This window comes from Bos javanicus, chromosome 18, assembly GCF_032452875.1.
Source record: "Bos javanicus breed banteng chromosome 18, ARS-OSU_banteng_1.0, whole genome shotgun sequence".
Taxonomy (NCBI): domain Eukaryota; kingdom Metazoa; phylum Chordata; class Mammalia; order Artiodactyla; family Bovidae; genus Bos; species Bos javanicus.
The window spans coordinates 56,784,273-56,805,208 of NC_083885.1; the positions used below are offsets into that span (position 1 = coordinate 56,784,273).

Sequence of the window (20,936 nt, forward strand, 5' to 3'; positions counted from 1 at the left end):
CCACAGTGTTGCAGAGAGTCAGATACGACTCAGCAACTGAACAGCAGGCAGAGGGCACTGCCAGGCCTGCGTGGAGGCTGCTGGGAGGATGGGCGGGGTGTGCGGAGTTAGCAGCTGGCAAGGCTGGAGCATGGTGCTGCTCGGTGGCTGTCCTAGGTCAGTGCCCTGTGCGGGGTGGGGGTGGGGGCACCTGGGTGGGGACATGCCCTCAGCAGCTGCTGGAGGGGTGGAATTTTTCATCGAGCTCCTCATGGCAATCTGCTCCCACCACGGGGAGGCCTCTGTGGCGTGTACTCCGTGGCTCCATCACAGACAGGATCCCTGACGTGCTCACCTCCCCACTTCACGCTCCCAGTTCCCAGCTCCCCCAGCCTGCCATCAGTCGACTGTGCCTTCCTTCCCTCCTGGAGTGGAAGCCGCCCAGGGAGAGGGAAGGGCCTGGCAGCATCGGTGCGCCATCACAGGGGTGCCGGAGGACAGGGCAAGGGGGCAAGGGGAACAAGGGCGAGAATGGAGGACCCACTTAAGGGAGAGCTGGACAGAGCGGCTGAGACTGAAGCTGGACTCCAAGATCAGGAGCGGGAAAGGGAACCTCTTGGGGGAGGCGGCTGGGGAGGCGGCCTGGAGCCTGGGGGGTCACAGTCCTGCAGGAGCAGGGCTGGGCGAACGGGGGGGACACAGTCCTGACGGAGCAGGGCTGGGCGATGGGGGGGTAGGACATAGTCCTGTGGGAGCAGGGCTGGGTGACGGCCGACTCTGGCATTGGGGTTTCTATCCCCACAGCCACCCAGGAAGCGACAGCCTGGCCTTTGGCATTTCTCTTGACACTGACCACCCCGCCGCAGCACCAAGAGTTCCGCTCTCTGGCCCCACACATGGGGCCCCAGTCCTCACATGGTCAGATGGGGGTGGTCCCTGACCCCCTCCCCTTCCTGGGGTCGGGCCAGGAGGTGCAGTGGGGAGCAGATGTTTAGCTCAGACCCCTCTTCTCTCATGGCTCTACAGGCTGGGATAGAAGAGGCCTGCATGGGGACAGAGGATTGACCAAAAGCCTTCGGAAGAGAGGGTCTCTGACTTCCCGGGTGGTCCAGGGGACGTGGGTTTGATCCCTGGTTGGGGAAGGTCCAGCCTGCCCTGCCGCAGGGCAAAGCCAAAAACAAACCAACCAAGCCCAGTGGTTCTCAGGGCTTCCCTGTGGTCCAGGGGTTAAGACTTTGCCTTCCAACACAGGAGGTACAGTTTGTTCCATGGGTGAGGAGATCCCACATGCCTCATGGCCAAAAAAAAAAAAAAAACACCCACACAATCCCTCCCCCGCCGTGGTTCTCAACCAAAGGGGATTCCCTCCGTCCCCCAGGGATGTCTGACATCTGGAGACATGGTTGGGACGGGGCGGGGAGGGTGGGATGCTACCGGCTTCTGGTGCTCAGGGACGCCACTCCACATTCTACAGCCCACAGGACGCCCCGCTCCAAGCAACAATGACTCCCCCAACCAAGGATGATCCCCCACAACCAAGGATGACTCCCCCAACCAAGGATGACTCCCCAACCAAGGATGACTTCCCCCAACCAAGAATGACTTCCCCCAACCAAGAATGACTTCCCCCAACCAAGAATGACTTCCCCCAACCAAGGATGACTCCCCTAACCAAGGATGAACCCCTAACCAAGGATGATCCAGCCCCAGAGTCAACAGAGCAGAGAAGGAGATACCCTGCTTCAAAACAGCGCAGCTCTGCCCCCAAAGCGTCCTGGGTGGCCTGTCTTAACCACAATAATAATTGGATGGCACCTGCCCCATTCCAGCACGAGCCAGCACCTGGGAACGCTTGGCTCTCGTAAAGACTCCCTGGGCCCGGGAGCCCTGAACCATAAGCGAATGAGTACTACCCGTGCCAGAGCAAGTCTACACCCTTGACAAGTATGAAGTCCAGCAGCCCTCGCACCCGCCCTGCGGGCAGAGCTCTTATCATCCCCATTTCCCAGATGGAAAAACTGAGGCCCAGCGTCATGTGACCAGTGCCCCAGGCGGCGGGCACAGCAGTGCAGATGGCATGGGGGGCCTCAGCGAACGGTCACCCCCAGCACGACCTGTGGCTCCCGTGCTGTGGGAGGCAGGCAGGCGGTTCTGCCGCAGCCCAGACACATGGAGGAGCCTCATGCTGAGAAAACCTAAGACACAGCCTCGGCTCAAGGGACGAGGATGCACATGGCGTCCGAGAAGTGCCCAAGGGACGGAAGGATGGGCTCGAAGAGCTGGTGGCTCAGGGAGGAGGGACCAGCCGCCCGGCCACCACGCACGCCCCTGCCCCAGGGTCCCCACGATGGCAGCAGCCTGGCTCACCTGGATGCCGTTCTCCTGCAGGTTCAGGTACCGCGTGTTGACAGGGATGCTGGCCGGAACTTCGGCCAGCTCTCTCCTGGTGCAGATCACCCGACTGGCCTGGTTGCTGCAGGAGCAGGCCGCGGGGCAGGAGGTGGCCGGCGGGGCGCCCCCTCCGGCAGCGGATGTCACGGCCATGCCGCCCCCGCCGGCCCCCAGGGGCGGGGAGAAGAGCCAGAGGAACAGCAGGGCCCCATGGGGCCAGGACATCCTACCGGGCGGCAGTGGGGGGCACAGGGAGCCGCGGGCGCGCGCCATCCTCAATGTTCATGCTCCGCCTGGGCGCCGGGGGGCTGTGGTATGGGGGAAGAAAAGAAGAGGCTCAGTGAGGGAAGGGACTGCCCCCTCCAGAAGCCCAGCTCCTCCCCTGAGTCCAGACAGCTTTCTGCTGCCACTGCCACACAAGGCTCAGGACCCAAGGGGGTGAGGCCACCCCAGGTCCCAGGTGATGAGGGCCCAACAGGCCGAGGGAGGCAGACAGCAGGGGCTGGCCCTCAGCTCACCATCTCCGTGCTGGGAAGACTTTATGCCCATTTCCCAGAACAGAAAACTGAGTCTAGGGGGAGAGGATGTGCCAACAGGTGGAGACAGCAGCCCAGGTTAAAAACTTGGCTCCTTGTGTGATTTCACAAAGGGATATCAATAGGTGGAGATGGAGTGACAGACAGATGAGACACAAGTGACAGGCAAAAGGTGATGAGCCAAGCTGAGAAAGTCAGAGTTGGGATCTGGCGCCCGACTCGGCATCCACCAGAGTCCCCTCGCCACCTGCACGCGCCTCTGGATGCCCCCTCACCCCACTTCTCCTTCCAGGGAGTGCTTGCAGAGGCCAGGTTTCCCAGGGACCCGGACACCTCACCCACCATCACACACGGGGCTCCTGTCTCCCTTGCCCCTCCTGGCAGCAGTTGGAAAGATTGAAGTTAGACTCAAAGGGGGACCTTGAAGGAGAAGGTGAGGTGCCAGGCAAGGCAAGTGCAGAAGGGCCAGGTGTGGGCAGGTGAGGCTGGGAGGAAGCCCGCGGGGAGGCAGGGGACTGGCGGCGATGACAGGGGAGGAGGTGGCCCAGGGTGGCAGGCGCTGGAGGCCACGATGGCGGCTGGTGGGTCTGTGCCAGTGGCTGCCGCAGGATGAGGCTGAGCCGCTGCTGGGGTAGGGGCTGGGTGACTGGGGACTCCCACCCGGAGCTCTGGGAGGGGAGGGGGCGGCGTAGGGTCAGGTCCTCTCACCCCCATCTCCATAGGAGGAGAGACGGGCTAGAGGGAGATGGGCTAGTCATGATGGTCGCAGTGAAAACGACAATAACTTGGGAATTGTGAGTCAGCCCCTTCTTGCGCCAGACTGCACACGCTTGTTTAAGCTACCCCGGAGCCTCGGGAGGAAGCTGTGAGGATACCCAATTGACGGATGAGGCCACTGAGGAGCCTGGGGCTGGCTGGGGAGTGGCAGAAGGGGACTGTGGTCTAGGGTTTATCCCTGGGGCGCCCGGCCCTCCCTTCCAAGCAGCCTCTCCATCCCAAGCGCACACACACATGCGCGCCCACGCCCGCGAGCTCTGCTTCAACACGGCTGACCCGAGAGTTTCCCACGCTGGGGAGTCCGGGGGGACCGGGGATGGGGGGCGGGTGCGGTCTGCACAAATGCGCGCACCCTCATTGGTGACGGGGCGCGCCCTCGCGCTCCCAGACCCGCGGACCAGGGGCGGCTCGCCCCGGCACTCCGTGCGCACGCACGCGCACACGCTCCAGCCCCCCGCGGTTTCCAACATCATTGTAACTCGGATCAAAAAAAAAAAAAAAAAAAAATGCATGTGCGTGTGTCCGTGTGCCTGCGCGCGTGTGTGAGGGGAAGAGCAACAGCTAGACAAGAGAGACAGAGCGGAGAGATACAGACACAGACACATAGAGATGGGGCTGGGTGGAGTGGGGTGGGGGGAGGGCTGGTCCTGGGTCTACACCCCAGACTCATCTTTCTGCCCGGAGGGCTAGGGGGGTGCGAGCGCCTCTCTCTGTGTGCGCTGCGAGGGCGGTGGGGTCCTCGCGTCCCTCCTGCTCGGTCGTCGTCCTGCGCCCACCATGCCCGTCCCCACCTCACGAGACTGGTGAGAAGCCAGCCCCCCGCCCTTCCCTCTCCGCTGCCCCCCGCCCCCGAACCGAGCCTAGAGGCCGCGCAGCCCGAGGGGGCCAGGATTCAAGGCCGGGGAACCCCCAGATCGTGATGCCCCTCGGACGGTGGGAGCCCAGTAGCGCCCACCCCAGGTCCAGAACGCCGCTGCGTCTCTCTCCCCGCCGCCTCGGTGCCCATCTCGCCCGCTGCCAGCCCGCAGCCACCCCCACCCGCTTCTGCGGCGCCTGGGCCTCCTTCCCCTCCTTCCTCGCCCTCCGCCATCTCTCCGTGCTTGTCGCCCCCCGCCCCCCGGCCCCCGACACACACCGCGAGGGACACTCACCCCAGTGGCTCGGCTTCCGCTGGGCCTCTCCCTGCGCCCCAGGCCCCCCCTCCGCATGCCTCCAGCCGCCGGGGGCTCTGCCTCCCCAGTCCTCCAGGGTTTCCCGTCGAGGTTGTGGCGGGGGGGGGGGGGCGCAGGGGTTTCTTGGGTCTCCCTGCGCCCCCCCCTCGCCTGTCGCCCTTCCCACCCCCCCTCCCCGGGAGGCTCGTCTAGGCCACTGCAGCAACCGTCTCCTCCTCCCCTCCCGGCTCGCCTCCTCCGGTCGGCTACCCCCACCCCCACCTCCGTCCGCCTCCCGTCTCCCCCTGGGGACCCCGGCCCCCTGCTCTCTCCCTGACCCCCCTGCCTCCTCCAGTCCCCCGTCCACCTCTTCAGGGCCCCCCTCCAACCCCCTCCTCAGGCGCCCCCCTCGCTGTCTCGCTGCCCTTGGGACCACCGGGCCCCCCTCTCCTTCTCCTCATCTCCTCACTCTCGCTGCGCCCCCATCACCCGCTCGTAGGCCGGTCGGGGAGCGCGTCTCGGTCAGATTCTCTGTCCGTCGGTCCGTCCGTCTCGGTCTCCCTCGGCCGGACTCCGTCTGTCTCTCGCTCGCTTTCTCCGCGATTACAATTTCTAGTCACACGGCAGTGCAGAGCCAAGCTGTGCGCCTCGGCTCCCTCCTCCCCGCTATCTTCTTCCTCGCTTCCTGCGCGGGGCGGGTGCCTCCCCTCCCTCCTCCTCGCCCGCCCCCCCACCCCCCACCCTTTCCTTGCGCCGGAGGCCTCCCCCTCCCCCGCTAATCAAAGGCTCTGTTATCTAATTAACCCATTGGTTCTGGGCAGCCGGGGAAGGTCGAGGGAAGCGGGGGAGGAAGGTTGAAGGCTGGGCTGCCCGGGGAAGTGGGGGAAGGGGGGCTCTGGGCCGTGCCAAGCCCGGCCTCATGGTCCAGACAACCTCAAGGGCTGCAAAACCAGGCCGGGCGGGCGCTGGCCGCCCCCCTCCACCGCTGGCCACACCACCCCCTCCCACACCTGCCCCCCAGAGTGCAGACAACCTAGCTAGGGCTCCTCTGCAGGCAGGCGCTCCCCTCAGCACCCCAGAAGCTCCCCCAGGCGCTCCCCCCATCACATGGGCACAGACCTCCACCCCAATATACCAGCGAACCGGGCCCACGTCACCCCAGTCCTTCAGCCGGAGGGCCAACCCCTGCTCATATCACAAAGAAACCCACCCGCAGATGCAGTCCCCTCCCGCTGGACCTCAGCTGTTTCCAGCTACCTGCCTCCTGATACACTTCTGCAAAATGGGCAGGGCAGCCTCTTCCGTTCATTCTACTCATCCATCAGTCGATGAATCCATCCATCTAACAGATTTTTCCCCCCATGTCCCTACTATGTGCAGACGCCCTTAGAGATGTTGACAAACGCTACCGCCACCCTCCAGGCCCCACCGTCAAGCAGCAGTAGTAGAAAACGATAGATCAAGCACCAGGGGGTCTGGGTTTGAGTCCTGGACTTGCTGTGTGACCTCGGGCCAGTGACTTCATTTTTCTGAGCTGCAGAAAAACGCGGTGAGACAGGGATAATAATAGTATCTATCTCACGGGGCCACTGGGGGACTGACTGGCTCAGGAAATGGCTCTCTCTTGACAGTAAATGCAGATCTGACCACTTCTTATCCCCGCCACCATCTCCCCTAGGTGATCAGAGGTGCCTCCTCACTGGTCTCCCCTCTCTGACTCTCGCCCTCCCTCCCAGACTATTCCCACAGGTGGTCTGAGGGGTCCCGCCCCTCCAGTGCTCAGCGGCCCTCACATGCTGTCTGGGTGGGTGGAGGGGGTCGAGGGGGGGCGGGGAGTAGGTGTGTGTGTGTGTAACCTGACCAAGGTTAAGCAGACCTTCTGATGCTCCCCTGCTCACTCAACCACTTCGGGACACAGTAACTTCTTGCTGCTTCCGGATCTGGGCAACCCACTCCCAGTATTCTTATCTGGAGAATCCCATGGACAGAGGAGCCTGGTGGACTACAGTCCGTGGGGTCACAAAGAGTTGGACACGACTGCAGTGACTGAACAACAAGCCCATGAGTGTAAGCTCCTCAAGGGCAGGGACCGCGTCTGATGTGTGCACTCTGGTTCCCGGCACTTAGATGGCGCCTGGCACAGGGTAGGTGCTCAATGAACCCCGAGTGGAGGCATCAGCAGGTAAGTTATCTGACTCATTTAGACGCCTTCCCTCCTACCGTCACCCAGAGATGTCCCTCTCTGCACACTCAGCCCAGATACGCACTCCCAGCTGCACATCTCAGGCTCATCCCCTACACGTCCTGAATCCCTACGTTCCCTCCCATCTCAGGAGGCCAGCCTGGTGGAGGCAGCACATCCATATACCATGAACACAACCGCCTTCACCTGGACATCCGTGCCCACGCCGTGGTGCCACCTGGCTGATCGGCTCCCAGATACTCTACCCAAGGTCCCCAGGGCAGCTGTGTTCACCCACCAAACACAGGCCAATCTGAGGGGAGCCACATCTCCGATGCCACCTGTGTGGGCTACACCGCTGTGCACCAAGGGGACACCTGGCCCCAGATACATCCCTCCAAACCAGCCAACAGGAGTGCTGGCTAACCCTCTTCAGGGCTGAGGTACATGCCTGACTCACAGCATCTCCTTGAATAATGCCACCACCATGCACGAATGTCCGCCATGTATCTGGCCCAGCAAGATCTCTACCCGTTGATCCCAGTGGCTTGTCACTGAGGTTGGGACCCCTCAGTGCAGCAGTTGCCCCAGCGACCCCCTCAAAGCCCTTCCTGCAGCCTTCCCCACCAGGGCTCCCTCTGGCTTTCCCTGGGTCCCAGCGGCTCTCCAGCCCCTCCCTTATCCTTTACCTCAACTTCTTGGGGTTTTCTTCATTTCTCCCAGCCGCTTCCCCCAGTCTCCTCAGGCCAAACACCTCGCTCCTTTTAAAGACAGTTCTTCCCTGCATTTGTTCCAGACCTTCACACCCCAGCTCTGGTCAGCTGTCAGTATTAGAGGGACTGGGCTCCGTGCTGGCAGGTTGGCTAGCATTTACCATTGCTCTCCCATTGGCCCTCTGACAGGGGACTGCTCTTACCCCCATTTCACAGACAGGAAAAGTGAGGCAGAGAGAAGCAAAGTCGCCTGTTCAAGGCCAAAGACACAGCTGGGACGGGGCCCCTCCCTGTCAGCCTCCCCAGAGCTGAGGGGCTCCAGATTTTCCAGTTTGTCCTGATAGCAGGGACAATTCTCCTGGGGGACCTGCTCAAAGGTGACCTGCCTTCTGTGTCCCCTACGGCCAGGGTGCACCCATGACAGTGACGGGGAGCTCCAGTGAGCTTTCACTATGGGCCCAGCGCCAACTGAGTGATGCCCGCCGTCACCTGGTGTGTGTGTGCTAAGCCACTCAGTTGTGTCCGACTCTTTTCGACCCTATGGACTGTAGCCCACCAGGCTCCTCTGTCCATGGGGATTCTCCAGGCAAGAATACTGGAGTGGGTTGCCATTTCCTCCTCCAGAGGATCTTCCCGACCCTGGGATCGAACCCACATCTCTTAATGTCTCCTGCACTGGCAGGCAGGTTCTTTACCCCTAGTGCCACCTGGGGGGCACCCTCCCCTGGAGCTGCTGGCTTCTCCCTGTGGCCCTAGGAGGAAGTCATTGTCCTTGTGCCCATTTCCCAGATGGAGAAGCAGATCCTGAGGGCTGCAGGCACCGGCCGATTGTCATGGAGCCCGGAGGCGGGACAGTTGGGACTGGAACCCAAGCCCCAGCCCTGGGCCAGGTCACCATGCTGCCTCTCTCACCCCAGCGCCCCGGAGAAGCCTTGACACTAGGATCCTCCACCGCTACGTGGTGCAAGAGACAAAGCTGACACAGAGCTGCGAGAGGGCCCAGAGAGAAGAGGTGTGAGAAGCACAAAGGGACAGACACAGAGTCAGTGAGGAAGCAGAGACCAAGGCGAGGTGGCAAGACAGAAAATGTGCTAGTCGCTCAGTTGTGTTCGACTCTTTGCAACCCCATGGACCGTAGCCGCCAGACTCCTCTGTCCACAGATTTCTCCCGGCAAGAATACTGGAGTGGGTTGCCGTTCTTCTCTCCAGGGGCTCTTTGTGACTCAGGGATCGAACCCAGGTCTCCTGCATTGCAGGTGCACTCTCTACCGTCTGAGGCACCAGGGGAGGGAGAGGGAGAGGCTTCAAGGGGAACAGAGGAACCTAGACAGGAAGCTGAGATCCAGGGGGAAAGTGGAGGCGTGGAGGCACAGGCCTCACCAGCTTCCCCATCCTCCCAAGCCCCAGTCCTGAGAACTCTCAGGGCATCACGCCTAAGAGGATTCAAGCAGACTGCAGCTGGGAAATTCAGGGGCCCAGGAGAGGCGGGGCAAGGAGAAAAGGGAAGCAGGGAGCATTCCTGTCGGGGCGTACTCATTTTTTTTCCTGGGGGAAGTTCAGAAGGTGAGAGAAGAGATAGGAAATTGACTGCCGTCACAGCAAGAGGAATGGAGGTTAGATCTAAAGAAGAACTTCCCGACTGTGAGGGACTGGGTGGGGGCGGGGGGGAGAGGAGCCTGGAGCCAGGAGGGTGGAGAGACATCAAAGCCGGGCAGAGAGGATCTCTTCCCTCTCTGGATGTCTGTCCTGCTGGGGGGCTGAGAGCTGTTAAGGTGGGGAGGGGGGAGGGTGCCGGCAGGCTTCAGGGTTGGATGAAACGAGTTCACACGCGTGTCTCTCTGAGCCAGTCCGTGTCCTGAATGCTTTTAAAATAAAAGCACCCCCAAAGCCTCAGGAGTTGACAGTCGCCTAACTTTTGAGCTAGAACCACCCTAGAAATAGGGCGGCCCAGACCCCTCACGATTGCTGCTGGGGACAGTTTGGGGTCTCAGCTCAGGACTGCTCCAGGCTCCCTCCGGCAGGGGTAGGCTAGGGAGGGGTGACTTGCTGGGTCAGGAAGCCTATATTTTCCTGTCTTCCCCCAACACCCACCCCCCAGAGACACACTGGCGGGGTCATTTATTTGATCTTTCATCTATTCATTGGAGGGATATTTACAGAGGGGCTGCTCCTGCTCCGCACCACCTCCCGAGGTACCGCCCACATCCAAGGCTTGTTCCCTCTGGGCCTTGGCTCCTGTTGTTGCCTCTGCCTGAAGCGGGCCTCCTTAGGTCTGCATGTCTCCCTCTGTCTCCATTTCGGCCTGTTCCAATGTCACCTCCGGGAGGGTGTCTCAGCCCTCCGCCCCCCATCCCACCTCTTACACTTCACCTCCTTCCCTTCACAACCCTCATCGGCTGGCCCGCCTTTATCTGATGGACCACAACTGGTCCTGCTGATTGCCTGTCTGCGCGCTAGGAGGTGAGCTCCCCAAGCAGGGGATTCCTCTGTCCAGCTGCATCCTGGATGCCTGTGACCCTCCAGGCACCCACAGAGCCTCTCCACACTCGCAGAATGGAGGTGCCAGCGAGCGCCGCCTACTGCTGGGTTCCCTGCCGGCTGCGGGGCCTCAGGTGCAGAGGAACCTGCCTTTGTTTTGGGGGAGTTAGTGGTCCAGAGGGGAGACCCACAAAGGGCTGAGTGAGAGCATGAGCTCAGGGTTGAAGGCCCTGGAGCGTCTCTGAGGGGCGCCACTCCTGGCCGGGAGGAGGTGATGGCAAAGCTGAAAGCTGCAGGAGCCAAGGCTCACTGGTGAAGACGGGTGCGTGGGGTGGGGACCCCCTGCGTACAAAGCCCTGGGGACCAGAGAGGCGGGTGGGAGCCGGGGATCTGCAGAGTCCAGCTCCGTTACAAAGACGTCCTGCCTCCACTGCCCGCTGAGAGGTGGGGGTGTGGACGCTGGGGTTGGGAGGCTGTGACAGGGGAGCGTGGGGTCTGCTCTGGGTTGGGAAGTTCCCTCTGAGTGGACTCTTGGGAGAGACTGGAGGCTAGGGGTGAGCTGGGTCAAAGGTCCAGGGAGAGAGGATGAGGCTGGGGCAGGGGGACCACAGGGATGGAGAGGAGAAGGAAAAGATACTGCCAGTTTGCAACAGTGGCAGAAGCAGGTGATGAGGCAGGAGGAGAGGCCTGGGTCTTCTGATTCATCCAGGGGTCAAATTCTTAGAGCCAGGGAAGTGGAGAGGGCAGGGAAAGAGGTTGAAGAGGGGAGAAGAATGGTGAGGTGGCTAGACACCCTCCTAACCCCAATCTTTACTGCGGGAGGCACTGGTGGAGGGACCCTGGGCCTGGCTGCTCTGTGTCGCTGGCTGTGCTATCTTGGGCCAGCTCCTCCCCCTCTCTGGGCTCCCATTTCCTCCTCTAACACAGGATGTCAGTGACAGAGCAGCTCGGAGCTGGAGCTGGAGCAAGGCGGCCCAGGAAGGGGTCTGGCCAGTAAATGACGGGCAAGGGTCAACTGGGACTCATAGTCTGGCTGGTGCGTGGGGAAAGACGCGAACCCACTCCAGTCCCAGGCTGCTGCCAATTTTCTGCTGGGAACCATACCTTGCACCTCTGTTTCCTCATCTGAGAAATGGGAATTGAAAACAGGTACCCTATGAAAGCTGAGCACTGAAGAATTGATGCTTTTGAACTGTGGTGTTGGAAAAGACTCTTGAGAGTCCCTTGGACTGCAAGGAGATCCAACCAGTCCACCCTAAAGGAAATCAGTCCTGAATATTCGTTGGAAGGACTGACGGTGAAGCTGAAACTCCAATACTTTGGCCACCTGATGGGAAGAGCTGACTCATTGGAAAAGACCCTGATGCTGGGAGGGATTGAAGGCAGGAGGAGAAGGGGACGACAGTGGATGAGATGGTTGGATGGCATCATGGACTCAACAGACATGAGTTTGGGTAGACTCTGGGAGTTGGTGATGGACAGGGAGACCTGGCATGCTGTGGTTCATGGGGTTGCAAAGAGTCAGACACAATTCAGACACATCTGAACTGAACCCTATGACAGGGGCTTCCCAGGTGGTGCTATTGGTAAGGAACCTGCCTGCCAATGCAGGAGATATAACATACAGGGGTTCAGTCCCTCATGGTGGGAGTGGGGAATACCCCCTGGAGGAAGGCATGGCAGCCCACTCCAGTATTCTTGCCTGGAGAATCCCCATGGAGAGAGGAGCCTGGCAGGCTGCAGTCCATAGGATCTCATAGAGTCGGACACGACAGAAGTGACTTAGCATGCAAGCATGCACCATATGAGAAAGGCTGGGAGGGCAAGGGGATGAGGAAAGAGCAGCAGCTGTTTGCCAGCCAGTGTGGGACCAGTTCAGTATTTGAATGGGTCACTGTCCCCCAGCACCTTCTCTCTGTGCTGTTGGGTGTGGTCACCAGCACGTGTGGCTTCGAGCACTTGCCACGTGGTGAGTGCAGCTGAGGAACTGAACTGCTGATTTACTTAAAATTTATCTAGAAAAAGGTTTTCTCTTGGCTGCATCCTGTGGCATGTGGGATCTAGCTCTTCCAAGGATCGAACCCATACCGTTGCAGTGGAAGGGCGGAGTCCTAACCACTGGATCACCAAGCAAGTCCCACTTTAAATTAATCTAAATGTCGATGGCCACACGTGACTGTGACCGTGGTGGTTCCTGTGTTGGGCGGCGTGGTACGGCCATCCCAGTGTCTCCCAGTTCAGCCTCAGTCTCACTTGAAACCAGTTCTGAGTCCCCAGGACTTGGGCTCCTGCTCAGACACCTTGCCCGACAGCCTCACAGTGCTCTGGAAGGACTCTGAAGAAGATCAAAGCTGGAGAAACTAACTTAATTGAGAGCAGGGCACCCAAGTCAGGCTGGCTCCACCTGTTATACTCCATGCCAGGCTTCTGCTGAGGCCCACTTCACAGAAGAGCATACTGAGGCGCCGTGAGATTCCCAAGTCCTCAATGTACCCGTGACCCCGCCTGGTCCTGGGTAGGAGCCCAGAGAGGGAAGGAAGCCGAACCTCCAGGCCCCCTATACTCTCCGTGACTCTGGATGTTGGGGTGGGGAGGAGCTAACATCACTGTTGAATTGAATCTACCCAGGAGAGAACTAGGACCTAGCCTGGTATTGATGGCTTTCAAAACAGTGGCCACTGCCAAGGCTTCGTAGGGGTGCATGGGGGTGAGTTTGCAGGTGGGGAGGGCCCTGGTGTGAGCCAGCCTGCGTGTGACCTCCCTCCCCTTTGCTTCCCTTGCTGTCCCCTGGAAGGCTGATGTTGCCCTCTGTTTTCCATCTCAGGGTGTGCAGAACTACTACATTTTTTTAAAAAAGAGGAGAGAGAAGAGGTGGTTCTACTAACAGTAACCAGAAGTTGAAAACTCCTTGAACAGGAGCACATTCCTTAGACATCAGTGCATCCAGATCCACTGGGGACTTTGTGAAAGTGTAGGTTCTGATTCGGTGGGTCCAAGATGAGGTGGAGATCCCGCATCTCCCAGGGATGCTGGTCCTGCAGCAAGTACTCAAGGGCCCCCTAAACGTGCAGTCCCCTCCCACATTCCATTTCCGGATGGGACAGGAACCCTCCCGCTGCCCCTGCCCTGTCTAAGGGTGTGCTGGGGGTGGGGGGCGGTGCACACCTGGGTTAGCACCTCGATTGTCACACTTACTAGACATGGGACCTTGGAAAGGGGACATTGCCTCTCAGGGCCTCAGTTTGCTCATCTGTAAGATGAGGGAAATAGCTCATTAGAACTTAGGAAAATAGCTAATGATGAGGAAAAATAGCTAATCAGCTTCCTTGGATGGTGGGGAATCTGTGGTCCCATATCTGTGATGGTGTCTGTGATGGGCTGAGCGCAGTGCCCGACACATAGAAAGGTCTCAATAAAGCTCTTCTGTGACTGACCATCCTTCTCCTCCTAGATAGAGTCGCGCTGTCAGAGTGGGAGGAGCATGGCCGTCAGGGAGGCCTGGGTCTATGCTGATTCGCTGCTTTCTCGCCATGTTCCCCTCCGGCCCCCCAGGTGGGGACTCAGGGTGACCTGTCTAGTGCTGGGCACAGTGGTAGTGGTAACAATCATTATTGTTGTTCAGTCGCTCAGTCGTGTCCGACTCTCTGTGACCCCATGGGCTGCAGCACACCAGGCTTCCCTGTCCTTCACCATCTCCGGGAGTTTGCTCAGACTCATGTCCATTGAGTCAGTGATGCCATCCAATCATCTCACCCTCAGTCACCCCCTTCTCCTCCTGCCCTCAATCTTTCCCAGCTTCAGGGTCTTTTCCAGTATTATTATTAGTAAATAATTAATAACCATTATTGTTTATTCTTACTGGGTCAGAAGAACAAATCTTTTTCTCATTGTGACTCCATCCCCTACCCCCCCCATATGTATATCCAACATTTCTAAATGGATCAAAAATGTCCATTTATCACTGGGTTGGGGGGCCCACAGAATCACCTGAGGGGCCTTTGTGCCCTGCCCAGGCTCAGCTGGATGCCCCCACCTTGGCGAGGGAAGTAATCTGTGACAATCGGCCCCAGGGGATAGGATATGTCTTATCCCTTCTAGGGTTTGAAGGGCATTAACAAGATTGGGAGGCCAGGAACCTGTGAGTTACCAGAACTCCAGTGTCTCCTTTGAAGTCTAACCTTTTGAATTGATTATTATTAACAATCTCATTATCGTTATTATTAACAATCCTAATTGCCACTCAGGGGCCTGATGGGCCAGCATGTTGCCCTCTCTGGGTCTCAGTTTCCCCCCCTGGAAAGCAGTGTCTCAGCTGGGACAGGCAAGCCACAGGGTGGCCAGTGCCTGGGTTTGCGGTCCCAGCCCTGCCATTGTTGGCTTGGTGATCTTGGGCACAGGACCTCATCTCTCCCAGCCTCAGTTCTGACAGCCTTTTGTCAAACTAGGGACAATGATCATGCCTCCCTCCCAGGACTCCCAAGAGGAGATAACAGGACGAATCCACATGGAATGACCCACACAGATCCTGGCCCAGAGTAAGTTCTAATGAATGTCAGCTCTTATCACTATCTCCAGCCCTGTGTTTGAGGGTTCCAGACAAGTGGATGGCAGATCTCCACACTTCCTGCCTGGGGTTGGCCCTCTGGGAGAGCTGGGGCTGCCACTGCTTTCTGACCCTTGTCACAGTGTTTGAACAAGAGCTCTGGGGTGTAAGCTCAACACTTTGACAGGAGTATGGGCTGAGGGGTTCAGGGGGACCCAATTGGAGACAGGAAGGGGGTTGCCTGGGTCGCTGCACCAGCCCCACCTCGCTCCCTCTCTCCTCCCCATCTGAGTCACACATAGGCTTCTCAAATCCCCCTTCCACACACACAGACCAGGACCCAGCGTTCTCACTCTCTGCAGCTCTCTTGGGGAACCCAGCTGTCCCCTGGGATGGACTGCCGCCTGTAAAGCCCCTACCAGCCCATCTCTCAGGTGTCAGATGCAGCCTGTCCCCTCCACCTGCCTGACAACAGTTGCATGTAGGTTTCCAGGCAACAAGGGGGCATTCTGCCACTCTGTTAACTCTCCCGCCACCCCCCTCTCTGGCAGAGCCACCCCACTCTCAGGGACTGGGAAGGGAAGGGAAAGGAGGTTCTCCCTAGCAAAGAGGAGGGGGTTTCTAAAGTCAGAGATGAAGAGGCTTCCTACACCCTGCCAGAGAGGAAACACGGTCATTCTCCCTTCACCCCGACAAGGGTGATGATGGAGCAACTGATGGTGGGGCTGGGCACGGTCATGGCACCAAGGGGACCTCATGTCACCCTGACTCCAAGATGAGACCAAGTGAAGCCCCTCCTCCCCTGGAACCGAGCCCCATGTCCTCTGAGACCTGCACTGGCACCGGTGAGCTTCCAAGTGTGTACCTGCCCTTCCTTCAACACACAGGGACGCCCACCCCTGCCTTTGGGCTGCAACCTGACTCACGGGGGACATGGGTAGGGTCTGGGGCCCACCCTGGCTGTCAGTAAGCCAAGGACGGGCTGTAACACAGTGGCTTCATGCAGCGCTGGCTCTAGACACCTCAAGGGGCTGTGGCCATGGAGAACTTGTGTGTACTCTGCAGCCTGGTGGCCTTATGAGTCTTCCCTCCCTTGGTGTGGCAGGGAGGCAGGCCCTGGCTCCAAGGAGGCTCAGAGCTGGGGCAAAACTGCCCCAAAGAATGATGGAGCAAGAGGAACAGGCAGAGAGAGCCCCAATTCTGGAAGAAAACCAAGGGAAGAAGTGTAGACAGTGCGTGTGGGGGGTGGTGGTAAGAGCCACTTGGAGGGAGAGAAGAGAAAATAGCAGAGGTGGAGAACTCAGCTGACTATAGCACTGGGTAGGGAAGACAGATGGAGAAGGCAATGGCACCCCACTCCAGTACTCTTGCCTGGCAAATCCCATGGACGGAGGAGCCTGGTAGGCTGCAGTCCATGGGGTCGCTAAGAGTCAGACCCAACTGAACGACTTCACTTTCACGCACTGGAGAAGGAAATGGCAACCCACTCCAGTGTTCTTGCCTGGAGAATCCCAGGGACGGGGGAGCCTGGTGGGCTGCCGTCTATGGGGTTGCACAGAGTCGGACACGACTGAAGCAACTTAGCAGCAGCAGCAGGGAAGACAGATGGATGAAGCAGATTAGAAAAGAGTAGGGAGGGCTGGCCCTCAGGGCACCCAAACACAGCCCACTGATACCCAGAGGTAGGAGGTGGGGGAGAAATATTCAAAAGAACCTGATAAGTTGGCTATTTCTTTTTGAGGTATAATTGAATATTATATTATATTAGCTTTAAGTGTATAGCACAATGGACTTCCCAGGTGGCTCAGTGGTAAAGAATCCACCTGACAAGCAAGAGACACGGGTTCGATCTCTGGGTCACAAAGATCTCTTTGAGAAGGGAATGGCAACCCACCCCAGTATCCTTGCCTGGGAAATCCCAGGGACAGAGGACCCTAGCAGACTACAGTCCGTGGTGTAGCAAGAGTCAAAGACGATTTAGCGACTAAACAACCACAACACACAGCATAATAATTCATTATTTGCAAAATAAGCACCACAATGTCTAGTTACAAGTCACCACATATAAACACTTTTTTTCTCCTGATGAGAATGAGTTTTTTATGTGAAATCGCTAATTTAAAAAAAAAGTTGGCAACACTTTCAACACTTTGAAAGTACTGGGGGAATTAAGACTCGTGGTCTTCAGGACACCAGTGTAACTGCTCAGGGTTGTGGGGAGGGCGAGTGCATGGAAGAAAAAGAAGAAGGGTGCAGGAAGCCTGGGTGAAGAGAAATGGAAATAGAGGCAAAGGTAGACAGAGGAGCTAGGACCCGAAGGCACTGGGCTGGAGTGGGGAGGTGAAGGGTCAGCCGAGGGGAGGGACGGGACATGGAGGTGCAGGATAGGAGACAGGAGGTCCAGGCGACACCTTGGGACAGAGGAGCAGCCAGGGAGGCCACGGAGGGTGTGCAGGAGGGGGAGAGTGCGATAGACACCAGCCCCACCGTCCGAGGAGAGGAGACAGGTGAGTCAAGAGGGTAGGGAGGGGAGGCGCAGACACCGGAAGACGCTGAAACTTCCGCGCTTCCGCTTCCGCCAGGAGACCTGCCTCTCTCCACCCGGCTTGGGTACCTGTGTGCTTGCGCGCGCTGGACCCTGGCTCCATTTTCCAGAGATGCGTCAACGGCCCTCTAGTAACTGATGTCTTAATTCCGCGGAGCTCTCTGTCTCGGGGCACCCGGGCACTCTCCTAACTTCAGGGTGGGTTGGAGGGCGATTGCTTGGGTCCCTTCAGCGCGCGCGCGCGCACGCACACACACACACACACACACACACACACACACATACACTCTCACACTCACACACCTGGCCCCTCGAGCTGGGCTCCGAGACTAGACCAGAAGCACATGGGGTTGCACCTTCACAGCTCTGAGGCCACCACCTCCGCGCCTCTACATTTGTGTCTCTGTGAGTGTGAGGTCCCAGGGCTACCAGGTGTGAGGGCCTATTTCTGGCCACTTGTCTCTCCCTCCGGTCTTCCTCCCTGGCTCTGGGTACCAAAGCCGAGTGGTTAACTGGGTCTGTCTGATTCCACATCTGAGTCTCTGGCTGCGAGTGAATGACTGTGTGTGTGTGCGTGTGTGTGCACACACGCACATGTGCATCTCTGCTTGCACACGCCTCTGTCTTTCGCACACTCTCCCTCTTGCCCTCCACCGATGGCTGACTCTCTGCAGCAGGCTGGACCCTGTGCCTCTTAGTCGCCCCTGCACCTTTCTGGTGTTGGGGTGCCCCCGGACTCCCTGTCACCTGTGCCCGGGTCTGTCCCCATGCTCCCAGAGTCTGTGGCTCCCTGTGTCTCTGCCTCGCCTGCTCCCTGAGTGTGAGGATGGTGTGTGTTCCCTTCTCTCCCCGACTCTCCTTTCTTTTGGAAATTAACTCCGTGTATGTTTGGCTCCGTGGTGATGCGCCCTAGTTGTGTGTGTGTGTGTGTTTGGGAGTCGGGTCCCCCTGTCTCACTCTGGCTGTGCCTCTCTCTGTCTCTTCTGTCTTCCTCCTTTCCCTGCCTCGTCTGAATCCTTCCCGCTCTGCTCTCTGTCCCTCTTTCCTGAGTGTGCTTTCGAACGCTCCGGTGCTAGGATCAGAGGAGACCCCAGGGAAGAAGGGCGGTGGGGAGGGGAAAAGGAGGTTCAGGTGAGAAGGAGCGAAGAGACAGGAAGAGGGAAGGGGGCCAATCCTGGCCCAGGTCGGGGGTGGGGGGCGGGGAGTTTTTTAAGCGGGGAAAGGATGATGCCCGCGGCCTGGACCAGGAGGGAGCGACGAAGGCTACTCCCAGCTGCCGCCGGAGCCCGAGTTCCTGTCTGGCGGCTGCGCGGCCGGGAACTCGGGATGTGAGGCGCATAGCAATGGGGCGCTGCGGAGGCTCGACTGCAGCTCCCAGCTGGGGAGGGGGTGGGGAGGGGGCCGAGGGGCGGCCCTGAGACTCCCTCCCCCCTCCCCTTCCCAGCTGGGCTCTCCCCAGGGGATTTCCTCACCCTGAGAAAGTCTCTTCCAGAAAGCCCGGTCTGAGGCTGCAAGGAGCGCGGCGGGAAGAAGGGCCCGGGGCTTCGGAGGAGGTGGGGGTGGGGAGGGAGACGGAAGATGGGAGTGCCCGAGAGACCGGTTAAGGGTGAGCGGGCGAGGGGGCATCCTGGGCCTCAGGACCCCGAGGCCTGCAGAGAGAGTGGCTGGACCCCTGGCCTGAGAGAAGGAGAAGCCTGCGGATGTGGGGGCTTGAAAACGTGGGCGGAACCCTGGACAGAGCCTGGGTCTCGGGCTCCCAGGGACTGAAGGGGAGTCGGGAAAACCCGAGGGTCCGAGGAGAGGTTCCAGAGAGGAGGCCCCTAGGACCGGAGGACGGGGACTAGGGGAGCCCTTGAAGTGAGGAGGCGAGGATGGAGGCCCTGAGTGAAGAAAGGTCACAGAAGGGGGTCCCAGACAGAGCAGGATGGAGCGAAAGAGTTTGGGAGTGCTGGAAAGGAGCTCCAGACCCCTGCCCAGGTGAGGGTCCTAAACAGAGAGGGGAAGTGGTAAGGGTCCTGAGGGGAACAAGGTAGGGACTGGGGGCTAGAGGAGAAAGATGCTAAAGTTGGGGTCTCCTGGAGAGGGGATCAAGGGGTGATATCGGGGAGACAGTGAGAGACGGGGGTAGGGGGTGCGAGGGGAGAGATGAGTAGATCCTGAGGGGAAGATGAGGAGCAGTTGGAAGGTCCTAAAAGAGCAGGTATGAGGGAGGGAAGGCCTGGGAGGGCAGCAAGTGGGGGAGGGGAGGGCCCCAAGCGGAGAAGGCTAAGGACGGTGAGGGGCAGGTAGTGGTCCCAGAGAGACACGTGCCTGGGGATGCAAGGCCCCACGAAGCAGAATGGGGTCAAGGAAGGGGGTCTTGGGAAGAGGGAGGGACCGGGGTTCGGTGGCCCCGCAGTCGGGGTTGGGGGACCCCAGAGGGAGAAAGGCTGCAGGTTGGGGAGGGGGGTGTCTCATTCCCCAGTCACCCCTCCATTTTTTCCCATTCTCACTTCCCAAACTCCCCGGTTCTCCCCGGTTGCCACGGCAACCGCTCCTGCCAGGCGCGGTCACCAAGGAAACCCCGTGCCCGCCTCTTCCCCCCTCCCCATCACTGGAGTGCCCCCCCCCACCCCAAGCAGCAGCGGTGTGGAAGGTGGGAGGGGCAATTGGGGGGGAGAACTCGGACTCCCGACCCAGAGAGGGGGCCCAAACCTATATCCAGCGAGGCGCCCCCCTCCCCGCCAGCCTCCATCCTCAGCCCCACAGCTGGATACGCAGCGACCGCCAGACGTGCATTTCCACCCCCCATCCCTCGGCGGCGGCGACCCCCCACACAGAACTAAGAACCCCCACCCGACCGCCTCTCCCACCGGCTTCTGCTCTCCAGCAGGCCCCGCCCATTGTCCTCTGCCGCCCCCCCCCCCCCATCCTGGAGGAGGCCTGAGACCACGGTCCCCTAATTAGAGAATGCCCCCCCCACCCCAGCCCCCCCGCGGTTCCTCCTCCCGCCCCCGCCCGGGCCCTTCGGCGGCTACTCACAGCGAGGAAAGGGGCTCCTTCCGGGGGACAGCATGCCCGGCCCGCGGGGGGAGGACCCCCCCAATGAGGCACCGGGATCTGGGGTGCGAGGCCCGCTGCGGGGAGGCGCGGGGGGGCGGGGCTGCGGCCGGGCCCGGGGCTCTGGCGTTCTGCGCCCCCCTCCCCGGCTCTTGGATGGGGAGGGGGCTTCCGCAGCGGCAGCGGTGGCGTTCGGCAGGGGGTGGGGGGCCGCTCTGCCTCCTCGCCCGCCCGCCTGCCCGCCCGCCGCCCGGCCCGGCTCCCTGGTCCGCCGGCCCGCCTTCCTTCTTGCCTTCCTTTCTTCCCTTCTTTCTTTCCTCGCTTCCTTCCTTCCAGCCTTCCTGCCTGCTTCCCTCCCTCCCTCCTCGGGCCGCCGGCGCCGCTCTCCCCCCCCCCCCCCCCCCCCAGGCCCCGGCCCCGGCCCCGGCCCCCGCCTCGGACGGTGCGGCAGCGACCGGGAGCAGCCGAGAGCGGCAGAGACGGGAGCGGAATACTGATGATGGAGGGGGAGCGGGAGGGAGGGGAGGGAGGGCGCCGGGAGGGGGAAGGCTGCCCGGGAAGGAGCGGAGGGGGGAGAGGAGGGAGGAGAGGAAGAGGGGGGG

At 60.1% G+C, this 20,936-nt stretch overlaps 1 protein-coding gene across 2 annotated transcripts in view; it reads right to left on the bottom strand.

The window, feature by feature from the left end:
* LRRC4B (leucine rich repeat containing 4B) overlaps positions 1-20,714 on the bottom strand; it is a 42,965-nt gene extending 22,251 nt beyond the window's left edge. The window contains exons 1-2 of one of the 2 annotated variants that reach the window (XM_061386124.1): positions 20,317-20,714; positions 2,347-2,678 (exon numbers count right to left, since the gene is read on the bottom strand). In XM_061386124.1, coding sequence (XP_061242108.1) covers positions 2,347-2,643 — 297 coding nt within the window. In that variant the 5' untranslated portion in view covers positions 2,644-2,678; positions 20,317-20,714. Of the gene's footprint in view, positions 1-2,346; positions 2,679-4,834; positions 4,983-20,316 lie in introns of those variants that run through there. The other variant, XM_061386123.1, reaches the window with a different exon arrangement.
* Between the last annotated feature and the right edge of the window lie 222 nt (positions 20,715-20,936).